Raw genomic sequence first — 12,506 nt, forward strand, 5'->3', positions numbered from 1 at the left:
ACGGAAAGTTTGGCATCACTAACTGGCCTGGCCCAGACCTGGGGTAGAGGCTCTTACTAGGAAAGCACTTGGTCCCCCTCATAGAATGTTTGGGGCTGTTCTAGCCACTTCCTACTCAGACATCTTTGGAAACCCGTCAAAACAGGAAGCGGCCTGCTAGAATCGGTTGTTGGTGGGCTATTGCCTGACTTCTGTCTCTTGAACACTTTCCGTCCCTCACTGTTAGGCTAGATCGTGACCCGGTGCATCTAAGCAGCTGGCTCAGGCTGTTAGACAGCAGTTAGGTAGTCTCCATTGCAAGGCTTGCTTCTGTGTTTCTTGGGACTTGTATGTTTGGCTGGAGATCACTGTGAAGGTAATAGTAACTGCAGTCGCACAGAGATGGCGAGATCTGCCCGGCTTGGCCCAGGCATTCGCGGTCCTCTTCCAGTGCTGGGCGCAGAATAAAAGTGGGCGGAGCACTTTGCTTTTCATCTGTCTCTCTTCCCTGGTTTAATTCTCCAAGCCTTTACAGAACAGAGAGCGAGTCCCGACTCCCACTTCCAGACAACAAAAGGAAGGTTCTTGAAGGGCCCATGACCTGCTGCTGCTCTCAGAATGAGCGAGCAACCGTCACAGTCTGGGGCTGTCATTTTGTCATCTGCTGGTCCTGATGTCCCGCTTTTCTAAGGCTGAGTAAAGGAGAGCATCTACTCGGGTCCCCTGAAGACCCCTTTCTTGGAGGAATTACCTTATCTTGGAAAGAAATCATTAGCTGCATAAAAGTACCAAAGAGTTGCGTGCCTCCCAAGGTGCTGTGGCTGTGTGCATAAGGCCCAAGAGGATGTGCTAACAGACCCCAGAGGGGTGTATATCAACCTGAAAGCGGGGGAGATGAAAGAGGACGATGGGGAACATGTGGGTCAGGTACCCTGCTGAGTTCTTGATAGCCCATTTAATTCAGGTAAAGGCTCTGGCCCCTCTGCCAGTCTCCGGAGTGCGTGTGAGGTACAGCATGCCTCCCAGGGTGAGCATCAGTGCGAGACTCAGCTCCCCAACCTCAGGGAGTGAGAGGACCTTGCAAACCGTTGGGGGAGAAGGTACAGGGAAGAGCACTTTCAGCATGGGGGAGCAACCAGGTTCTGGGGCTCCAGGTTCTGGGCTCAGGAGCCTGAAAAGCTGAGACACGGGAAGGATGGTGCGAGGCTCCTGAGCACAGCAGGGTGCAGCAAGCGAGCCAAACTCACAGAGCACAGCTCCTGAAGAGCAGAGACCCTTCATGGCCAGTCCCATCAAGCCTAGAGTGATGAGTTCCCCCAGCATCTCAAGGGGCCATGAAGTCAGACATCCCTGGAGCATAAGTCCTGCTGAGACCAGATAGGATGCAGGCAATGGCTGCTTCTCATTCGCCGGTGATTTTGTTTTCTCAACCAGAAAGTCTACCGGAACTCCTGGGAGCAGAGTCGGGCTGGTGGCTATGACTTCAGGCTGGATGCCATCCCATTCCAGACTGCACGAGTGTCCAGGGATATCGCCAGTGATGTAAGACTCCAAACCGTGTGGCTGACCAGTTCTCACTGGTTACCCAAGTGGGCTGGAAGGCACTGCCGTTCTCCACACTAACCAGAAATGGCGCGCATGCTTCAAAGGAAAGAGTATAGACCTGGTGGTCAGGAGCATAGCCAGAAATTTAGGGTTGGGGAGGATTTGGGTTTTTTTATTTTGTGTGTGTGTGTGTGTGTGTGTGTGTGTGTGTGTGTGTGTGTGTGTGTGTGTATGTGTTTGACTTTTTAGCAACTCTTTTAGGAGAGATAAACAACAGTTGATGGCTGGGGTACTGAGAAGCCAAGGGACCCATGGTTCCATGTCTGCTTAATTTGTAGTAACAAAGCTTTTTGCAAAATTGCTTCTGTGCGAGCACAAGGGCTTACATTCAGACTCACAGATCCCATGTAGCCCCAAATGTGGCAGCATGCGCCTGTAGCCCCAGATGTGGCAGCATGCGCCTGTAGCCCCAGATGTGGCAGCATGTGCCTGTAGCACCAGATGTGGCAGCATGTGCCTGTAACTCCAGGTATAGCAGCCTACGCCTATAGACCCAGATGTGGCAGCATGCACTTGTAGCCCCAGATGCAGCAGCCTATGCCTGTAGTCCCAGATGCGGCAGCCTGTGCCTGTAGCCTCAGATGTGGCAGCCTGCTCCTGTAGCCTCAGATGTGGGAGCCTGTGCTTGTAGCCCCAGATGTGGCAGCCTGTGCCTGTAGCCCCAGATGCGGCAGCCTGTGCCTGTAACCCCAGTTTCATCAGCATGTGCCTGTAGCCCCAGGTGCGGCAGCATGTGCCTGTAGCCCCAGATGTGGCATCCTGCACCTGTAGCCCCAGATGCAGCAGCATGCACCTGTAGCCCCAGATGTGGCAGCCTGGCATATGCATTGGTAACATGAGACTGCATCTCAAACAATGTAGAAGGCCAAGATAGACATACAAAGTTGTCCTCTGTCCTCCACAAGTGAACTGTGGCACACATGTTCCCACACTCACACACATGAATGCATACATGTCCACATGCACACAAGATAAAATAAGAAGAAATGTAACTATGTAAAGGGAACTAGCTTCTTCACTTTAAGTGATTTAAGAAGCATTAGCCCAGAGAGGACAGAAGGAAGAATGACACTCCATTCCTGTTGGAGTGTTATTTACAGCAGCCATACAGGTTACACTACCATACCTGGGGTTGCAGGTGCACACTACCACATCTGAGGTTGCAGGTGCATTGTTTCACATTCTAGCCTACAGGTGCACACTGTCACATCCTAGGTTACAGGTACACATTACCATATCCTAGGTTACAGGTACACACTACCACATTCTAGGTTACAGGTGCACATTTCCACATCCTTGGTTACAGGTGCACATTTCCACATCCTAGGTTACAGGTGCACACTGCCACATCCTAGGTTACAGGTGCACACTACCACATCCTAGGTTACAGGTGCACACTGCCACATCCAAGGTTACAGGTGCACATTTCCACATCCTAGGTTACAGGTGCACACTGCCACATCCTAGGCTACAGGTGCACACTGCCACATCCAAGGTTACAGGTGCACACTACCACATCCTAGGTTACAGGTACACACTACCACATCCTAGGTTACAGGTGCACACTACCACATCTTAGGTTACAGGTACACACTACCACATCCTAGGCTACAGGTGCACACTACCACATCCTAGGTCACAGGTGCACACTACCACATCCTAGGTTACAGGTGCACACTACCACATCCTAGGTTACAGGTGCACACTGTCACATCCTAGGTCACAGGTGCACACTGCCACATCCTAGGTTACAGGTGCACACTACCACATCCTAGGTCACAGGTGCACACTGCCACATCCTAGGTTACAGGTGCACACTGCCACATCCTAGGTTACAGGTGCACACTGCCACATCCTAGGTTACAGGTGCACACTGCCACATCCTAGGTTACAGGTGCACACTGCCACATCCTAGGTTACAGGTGCACACTACCACATCCTAGGTTACAGGTGCACACTGCCACATCCAAGGTTACAGGTGCACACTACCACATCCTAGGTTACAGGTACACACTACCACATCCTAGGTTACAGGTGCACACTACCACATCCTAGGTTACAGGTGCACACTACCACATCCTAGGCTACAGGTGCACACTACCACATCCTAGGTCACAGGTGCACACTACCACATCCTAGGTTACAGGTGCACACTACCACATCCTAGGTTACAGGTGCACACTGTCACATCCTAGGTCACAGGTGCACACTACCACATCCTAGGTCACAGGTGCACACTGCCACATCCTAGGTCACAGGTGCACACTGCCACATCCTAGGTCACAGGTGCACACTGCCACATCCTAGGTCACAGGTGCACACTGCCACATCCTAGGTTACAGGTGCACACTGCCACATCCTAGGTTACAGGTGCACACTACCACATCCTAGGTTACAGGTGCACACTACCACATCCTAGGTTACAGGTGCACACTACCACATCCTAGGTTACAGGTGCACACTACCACATCCTAGGTTACAGGTGCACACTACCACATCCTAGGTTACAGGTGCACACTACCACATCCTAGGTTACAGGTGCACACTGTCACATCCTAGGTTACAGGTGCACACTGCCACATCCTAGGTTACAGGTGCACACTGCCACATCCTAGGTTACAGGTGCACACTACCACATCCTAGGTTACAGGTGCACACTGCCACATCCAAGGTTACAGGTGCACACTACCACATCCTAGGTTACAGGTGCACACTGCCACATCCTAGGTTACAGGTGCACACTGCCACATCCTAGGTTACAGGTGCACACTGCCACATCCTAGGTTACAGGTGCACACTACCACATCCTAGGTTACAGGTGCACACTGCCACATCCTAGGCTACAGGTGCACACTGCCACATCCAAGGTTACAGGTGCACACTACCACATCCTAGGTTACAGGTGCACACTGCCACATCCTAGGTTACAGGTGCACACTGCCACATCCTAGGTTACAGGTGCACACTGCCACATCCTAGGTTACAGGTGCACACTGCCACATCCTAGGTTACAGGTGCACACTGCCACATCCTAGGTTACAGGTGCACACTGCCACATCCTAGGTTACAGGTGCACACTGCCACATCCTAGGTTACAGGTGCACACTGCCACATCCTAGGTTACAGGTGCACACTGCCACATCCTAGGTTACAGGTGCACACTGCCACATCCTAGGTTACAGGTGCACACTGCCACATCCTAGGTTACAGGTGCACACTGCCACATCCTAGGTTACAGGTGCACACTACCACATCCTAGGTTACAGGTGCACACTGCCACATCCTAGGTTACAGGTGCACACTGCCACATCCAAGGTTACAGGTGCACACTGCCACATCCAAGGTTACAGGTGCACACTACCACATCCTAGGCTACAGGAGCACACTGCCACATCCTAGGTTACAGGTGCACACTACCACATCCTAGGCTACAGGTGCACACTGCCACATCCTAGGCTACAGGTGCACACTACCACATCCTAGGCTACAGGTGCACACTGCCACATCCTAGGCTACAGGTGCACACTGCCACATCCTAGGTCACAGGTGCACACACAGGATATCACTAATGGGCACAGATTGAATTTCAGTCCTGTATCATTGACTTCTCTCAACATCCCATCAGGTGGAGATTTATTCTCCTGTTCTATCAGATGTTCAGAGAGGTTCCACAGCTTATCCAAGACCATACCGCTGGCTGTACTTGACCCCAAAGCTTATGCTCTTATCCTCTGTTGAGCTTCCTGTTGGAGTCCCAGGGTCTGGCCCCACTCGGGAGGCTGGCTTTGAAAGGGAGGGGCATCCCCATCACTTCTCCCCACTTCTCTGACTTACAGTTCCGGTACAAGGAGGCATTCCTGAGGGACCGAGGCCTACAGATTGGGTACCGCAGCGTTGATGATGACCCAAGGATGAGGCATTTCCTCAGTGTCAGCAGGCTGCAGAGTGACAAGGAGTACAGGAAGGACTTTGCTAAGGGCCGCTCCCAGTTCCACAGCCGCACTGACCAACCTGGCTTCCTCCAGGCCAAGAAGAGCCAACAGCTGGCCAGTGATGTGCACTACAGGCAGCCCCTGCCCCAGCACACCAGCGACCCAGAAGAGCTGGGCCTGAAGCACGCGCAGAAGGCCCATCAACTACAGAGCGATGTGAGCTGCCTCCACACAACCCGTTTCTTTCTGGGGAGCAGTCATTCCCGCTTCTGCCACGCCTGTAGCAAGTGCTAAGGGTCGTGTTGTGCAGCAGCCCTTTCAATCCTGGTGCTGCTCTATTTAACAGACAAGGAGCTCAAGACCAGAGAAGTTAAGCCACCTAAGATCACACAGAAAATGTGTGGCAGGCCTAGGGTATTTTTATTGGAAAGCCCAATTTCTTATTATTCTTAATTCATTACTTGGTGCTACGGATTGAGCCGAGGGCCTTGTGTGCCTGTCGAGTGCTCGGATTCTTAGCAGATCTCTAATCTGAAGTTCCACCCCTCAGTGGCTCTGTTCTACTATTCCTATGGGGTCTTAATAATTACCTAAGCCAGTTTTGTGCTTTCCCTGGTAAGCAAATGAAGCTCATGCAGGGGAGGTGAGTCTTCTAAGGGCGTAGAGCACATTGAGATAGGAGCTTAGACTTGAGCCAGGTGTCCCAAACCCCTTGACCCAACTGCAGCTCCCACCACTTGGATGGGAAGACTTCAGGAGTGGCTGCGTGGTGGCCGGGCTCGTTGTACGCTAAGGTCCTCTGCGCACCACTTGACTGCTCTTTGTCCCAACTTTAAGGATGTCGGTGTGGTCCACGTCTCCTTGCTGCCTTTTAAATCCCACTCACTCAGTGGTCAAACCACCCGGTCCCACTGACATATTCCTTTTGCTTTTTTTTCCTCCCCCCAAGGTCAAGTATAAATCTGACTTGAACCTGACTCGAGGTGTTGGCTGGACTCCTCCTGGCTCCTACAAAGTGGAAATGGCTCGGCGGGCAGCAGAACTGGCCAACAGGAGAGGCCTGGGGCTCCAGGGGCCTTATGTGAGTCACGAGCCACCAACGGCACCCTGCCTCGCATGACCACGGGAAACACAAACTCATTGTTGCTTTTCAAAGTTTATTTTTGGCCAAAGGTCAGCTAGTTCTAAAGAACCGTGAAAGGCAGCTGAACAAGGCACCTAATTTCATGGGTCTGAGATGACCGGGCGGATGACACATGGGTTAAACTTCCTGCAGGCTCCTTCTGAAGTCACAGCCATTAGTTCTGCAGAGGCAAACCTACCAGGGCGACATCAATCCCGGGCCTGGGCAGCCCAGGCCGCGCTGACTGCTTGCTCGTTACATGCAGAAAAAGGGTCAGGGACTTGCTGGCTCCAGCAGTCCACATTTTGAACCCTACTTTGTTCGCTCGAGAGACACCACATCTAAATGAGGCACAGGGCTTTGCTTCTTTCTCATCTCTGCCTTGAGGATCTTTTTTTTTTTTTTTCTTGGGCAGGGAGGAAGGGAGGACAAAGAAGGGGAGGCGAATGTGTTAGATGTTTGCCAGGCATCTTAGCACGGCTTGTGGGAGCAGCAAGGGGGTTCATGTGAACTCAGGGGGCGCTCTGTGTGATTTCTGCAGGTGGGGCCAGAGGCAGTGGAGCCTGGAGATCATCAGAGCAGGGAGGTGAACCCCGATGCCTCAGAGATCCTGCACATTAACAGGAAGAAGACTCTGCCAATGTGAGCCTCCCGGAGAGGGAAGCCGCCATCGAGGGCTGCTTGCCAGAGGCACGGCTCTGTGGCCGTAGTCTGGACAAGCAGTCAGAAAATAGTGGCACACCTTCCCCCATTTAATAATCTGCCTTTATTAAAACAGTAATTCTGAAAGCAAATGAAAGAGCTTGTGTTTTGGGGGCTTCTCCTCTGATGGCTAGTGAGATTGGCTGGTTCGTGGAGGACCTTGATAGCGTGGACGAGGGGTAAGAGTCAGGAATCTCAACATTTGCAGGCGTCCATGGTGAAGACAGTTTCTTAATTCTAGTGTTCTGGAAGGTTCACTTGTCAGAAGGGGAGCAAAGTTAGTGTATGTCTTGTTGGTTCCCAGAGTGGGCCTCATGAAATGGCCCAAGTATCAGTCTGGAAAGGCCCAGGCTGGGCCGCAGTGTCTCTGTCCAGAGCACGGCCCCAGGGCATGCCTCACTGCCCAGGAAGCTCCTCTTGTCTGGTGCGAAAGGAGAGGGACTTCAAGGCTCCACAGGCAGTGCCTCAGAGGCCAGCCTCCCTGGTCATGGTGGTCTTTATCCACTTCAGGAACTTGGTGACTTGAGTGTAGACTCCTGGCTTCTTCCCACATTCCTGGCCCCAGCTTACAATCCCATAGACATAGTAAGTGCCATTCTTTTCACAGGTTAGGGGTCCCCCCGAGTCACCCTAAGGGAAGAACAAAGGGAGACCAGCCTTGTGAAGTAGGTTCAGAGATGTCCCAAACTGTCTATCAGCGGGCAATGGCACACAGTCGCCTACTGGGTCTCCTGGCTTTCCATAGTGCTCACACCCAAGGGGAGTGAAGCTAATACCACCTTCAGTTCCCAAGTTTGGAAAAAGCCTGGAGCCCAGGGCTGCAGCCTCAGTGCCATGGGCAGGTAATGCTTCCCGACTCTCAGTTCTAGTGGGTCCACTGCCAATTCCCAGGGTTCCTTGCCTTCTTTTAGCAGTTGATCAGGGTGGGTGATGGTTTGTTTGGATAGATCCACATATAAGGACTCGAATAGTAACTCAGAGGTAGTCTATATACTCAACCTCCTCCCTGCTGACCAGTGACCTGAGCTGTGGATGACCATGGAGGAACTGTGAAGATTCTTTATGAAGTGCTTAGACCAAAGTAGAGATGGGCAAGAGGGAGGCAGCAAGGAAAACAGCTTGCTTAGACACCGCAACTAACAGGTCTTATCATATGATTTCACTCTCTAACCTAATCATAGCTAATATCTTGTGATCTCATGTTCACGTTATAGATAGTTGACAAATCTTTTCAGTGATTGATCAAGGTCCTATAATACAAGACAGAACCAGGCTTCAAAACCTGTCAAAGCCTTTCAGTATAGCCCTTGAGTTATGTAGAGAACTGAGTAACCTGTGGTCCCACTCATCTTCCAAGAGCTTAGGGAAAACCACACCCACTTGTTCTTTTCCATCTTGAGTGTGTAGCTATCCATGGGCCCTTGGAGAGGGATAGAGGGTCAAAACAGAACCACGGACTCTGGAGAGAGAAACCCCAGTTTCCCACCCCAAATGGACTCCGAGATGCCTGGTTGTTGTTGGATTCCTTTGTGGGGAGACTCCATCATGGTCGAGGACCACCAGATCATGGCTATGCTGGGTTTCCAAGGACAGTGCATAAGGACAAGCAGAGAGCCTAAACAGAGCCGATCCTAGGAGTCTAGGACCTATGTATCCCGGGCGACATGAGCCCTGAGTTAAACGGGCTGTGGGCTTTGAATGGAGGTGGAGACCTGAAGTCCCCTTTGCATAGAGTTGATGGGATCAACACCTCCTCTTTCTCCAGGAGCACCATGAATCCCCACAGACGTCTGCAGCTAGGGGTATGCCATTATCCCAGTGGAGTGGAGAGGCAAAGGCTTTGGTGTTGCATACACCTGGGTTGTTCCGGTCTCTGTCCCACCACTTAGTGCACTGCTGCTATTGGACTTGATAATGTCTCCAAGCCTCTGTAATACATGACAGTGACACACCCTTCAGAGGATGCCACAAGAGTTAAGCTAGGCAGCGCAGCAACATGCTGCTATGGTTACTACGCTGACCCATGTTGACGTGGGCTCAGATAGGTCTGCCCATCTGTGACTTGACACTGGAGAAGCAAGTGCCTGTTGACTCCCGTCCCAAGCTATAACGGGCCTCCCTACTCAGCTTGAAATTCAGCGAGCCTCTGCCCCCGAGGCCCATGTGGAGTTTCTGACCTGGCAGGTGTCTGATCCAGGCTTCTGAAGGTTTCCCGCACAAACCATACTGTCATCAATTGTATGGTCATAGAGTTGGCGGGAGTTGCACAGAGGGTTAGCAATCAGCTTGACTTTAGCATCCAGGAGCTGGCGGGACCCTTCCCCTGTGGGATAGAAAGCAGCAGTCACTACCATGAAGACCAGAGTGATGCCTGCCCGGCTCCAACTCATCATTAATAAAATGCCACCAACTCCCAGTTCAGGGAGAAGGGTGCTTTTATAGAGGATGGGAAGAAATGTCCCATCGTCCAGCACCAGGGCCACTTTCCTGCATCCTCTTCATCCCATGCTCGTGCAGTCTTTCAAAGCCCTTCTGGCCACATTTGGACAAATTGTTTGCTCCATTCTCTGTCTCTTCAACCCGATAGTGGATTCAGAAAAGTGGGGGTGGCTCATAGCAATTTTTAAATTTCGTGTATCTAGCAGAAGGGCTAACACATGGTAGGTTCAGAGGAAATGGATGGATGGATACATGTGTGGTTGCGTGGATTCATGGGCAGATGTGGACAAAGGGATGGGCAGATTCATGCATGTGTAGATCGGTGGATGGGTGGATACATGTGTGGTTGCGTGGATGCATGGGCAGACGCGGACAGAGGGACAGGTGGATTCATGCAGCATAGATCGGCGGATGGATGGTTGAAGTACCCTGATACATTCGATGATCTGCATTCTAGAGAAGATAGCCCCTTCTTAAAGATAATGAAATTCCTCAAAGCTTCTTTGACTTTGAACATATAATCTTACGAGCTATTTGTGAAAAATAAAAGCATTCTAATCCGAGGCCCATATGGTTCTCAACTAAGACATCACCGTGCTGAGCAGACCCCATTAAGGAGAGCAAGAGTGGGAAGGCTTGGACGGACTACAACAAAGAGCTGCAGAAATCTTCCTGCTTGACCTTGAGTCCAATTAGTCTGAGATTTTCTTTGCCCTGAGCCTCTGGCAAATGCATGCAGACATCCTAGTTCCCTTTCTTCAGGACTCTAAACCTGCTCAATGTGACTGTTGCTCTCCGTTATTAAGGACACTACTAGTAGGAGGTGACATATTTTGACTATTTGGTAAAAAAAAAAAAACACCTTAAAAACACTCTTCTGAACTTTTTTTTTATATTCAAGATATAAATTTTTACACACATAACTCAAGCTCTGGATGTAAAATGGCGATCAAGAAAGTAAAACCAAAAGCTGCTCAAGAGACACAAACCAAGTCTCTTGCAAGAACGAGCACCTGTCAGGCACCACACGTGCCCACATACACAAGTTGCCCAGCATCTTAGAGAAGCAGAGATGCCATCCCTGGTGTGTACTCAGGGCTTGAGAAAGCCTGTGCATCTAGAACAGGAGGGCAGAGGCCACTGTGGAGATCAGAGGCTCACAGGGAGTGTTCTGTACAAATGGTGACCTTCAGCGAGAGCCTGAACAATGCGGCAGATGTATTCTCTGCTGATGCCTTTTTAACCTGATTCAAGAGCACGAGGCCAGATGACACTGGTCCTTTACTCTCTGGATGCTGCTGTGTGTATGGAGAATGCGTGGCAGACTCACCTGTTTCCGTCACACCCCAGCCAGAGATATGGCATTCAGTTCCAGAGGGAAAGGGGTCACTGGGCAAACATATGGTCTTCACATATTTGGACTCCAGAGCACAGCGGCCGCCCACTGGCTTTAACTTGAGCAAAGCTGGGTGGGAGACATAAGGGGTGGGGAGAACTGGGCGTGATGCTTTCGAAGGGGGTTTGGCCGGCCATCTTGCTCATCCCACAGATAGAGAATGTTTTCACCCATGTTTCATGTTCGAGACTTCCAGAGATGGGTAACCCAACTCAAGAAGAATGTCAAAAGTCAACAAAACTAACTGGATTCAGACCCATTCCTGATTCACTTTTCAAAAAGCAGGCTGTACGGGAAGGGGCTATTGACGAAGAAGGAAGAAGGGGGAGTGGGAAAGGGAAAAGAGACCCCCTAACGTGGACGGGCTATGGCATAGCACTACAGACCCAAGTGTCCAACAGCCCAAGTCAGCATCGCCTCTGCACCACGCGCCTACTAAGTGCTGTGCATGTGCACATGTGATTGTGTCAGCACACATCATCAGCTGGAGGCTGGGTAACAGTACCCCCACTGAATGGAACAGAAAACCAAGGTTCGGCAAGATAGCTTGAATCCTAGCTAATAAGCAGGGGAGCAGAGACGCAAGGCTGAGTGCTTGCCATGATATGATATTCCTCACACTGCTCCCCTTCAGCCGGGAAGATTTACCCAATTATCAACACTGCTATCCTACACTCCCAAGACATAAGAAGCTTTGGAACAAATTATGCACATCACAGGATCCCTAAGGGGTAAGAAAATAAGCAAGAGAACGTTCTATAATCAAACCCCAGCTATGTACCAAGGGAGAAAGCCACCCCGGACGAGACCCAGGGGATACTTGCCGATGTCGTTGTGTGGAATCTCATCCCTTTCGTTATACTGACTGTACCTCAGTATCTTTTCCACCCTGAAGGTCTGCTCATGGGACTCAGTCTTCTTCAGGTCCTGGTCCCCTAGCACGACTTTTAGATGCTTGATGTTTATGCTACAAGGTAAAATAAGATGGTCAGGAAATGGCCCTGGGACGTCAGAGGCAGACACTATGTCCCTAGGAAGCCGCGTGACCTTGGTGAAGCTCCTGGCCTCCAGATGCAGCACCCTGATCAGCAGCCCTTTGCTTCCTCACGAAACTCTGCTTGGGTCCCAAATAAGACAGTGCAAGGGAACTTCTTCCTCAGTGGGTGGGGAGTCCAGGTGTACAGTTGCTTCATCTCACTTTTCCTGGGAGACTTCTTTTCTCTCTAGGCTTGGCTAAAAGTCAGTCATTGAACTCTTGAACAAATGTTCTGTGGTTTGTGGGTGGGTGCTAATGTTCATGTGCCTGATTTCTCTTGGGCACCACAGTAGA

General features: G+C 51.0%; 2 protein-coding genes across 8 annotated transcripts in view; one reads left to right on the top strand and one right to left on the bottom strand.

Moving 5' to 3' along the window:
• The window catches only part of NRAP (nebulin related anchoring protein), a 72,123-nt gene extending 64,690 nt beyond the window's left edge, over positions 1 to 7,433 (top strand). For all 6 annotated transcript variants that reach the window (XM_084772028.1, XM_084772030.1, XM_084772031.1 and 3 more), the window contains 4 exons: positions 1,414 to 1,521; positions 5,421 to 5,732; positions 6,466 to 6,597; positions 7,181 to 7,433. In XM_084772028.1, coding sequence (XP_084628154.1) covers positions 1,414 to 1,521; positions 5,421 to 5,732; positions 6,466 to 6,597; positions 7,181 to 7,285 — 657 coding nt within the window. In that variant the 3' untranslated portion in view covers positions 7,286 to 7,433. The remainder of the gene's footprint in view (positions 1 to 1,413; positions 1,522 to 5,420; positions 5,733 to 6,465; positions 6,598 to 7,180) is intronic.
• Positions 7,387 to 12,506, bottom strand: part of HABP2 (hyaluronan binding protein 2) — a 32,769-nt gene continuing 27,649 nt past the window's right edge. For both annotated transcript variants that reach the window (XM_084772035.1, XM_084772034.1), the window contains 4 exons: positions 12,001 to 12,143; positions 11,111 to 11,245; positions 9,519 to 9,664; positions 7,387 to 7,971 (listed from right to left, as the gene is read on the bottom strand). In XM_084772035.1, coding sequence (XP_084628161.1) covers positions 7,807 to 7,971; positions 9,519 to 9,664; positions 11,111 to 11,245; positions 12,001 to 12,143 — 589 coding nt within the window. In that variant the 3' untranslated portion in view covers positions 7,387 to 7,806. The remainder of the gene's footprint in view (positions 7,972 to 9,518; positions 9,665 to 11,110; positions 11,246 to 12,000; positions 12,144 to 12,506) is intronic.

The sequence above is a fragment of the Acomys minous genome, assembly GCF_964271855.1.
Source record: "Acomys minous genome assembly, chromosome: 2".
NCBI classification, from domain to species: domain Eukaryota; kingdom Metazoa; phylum Chordata; class Mammalia; order Rodentia; family Muridae; genus Acomys; species Acomys minous.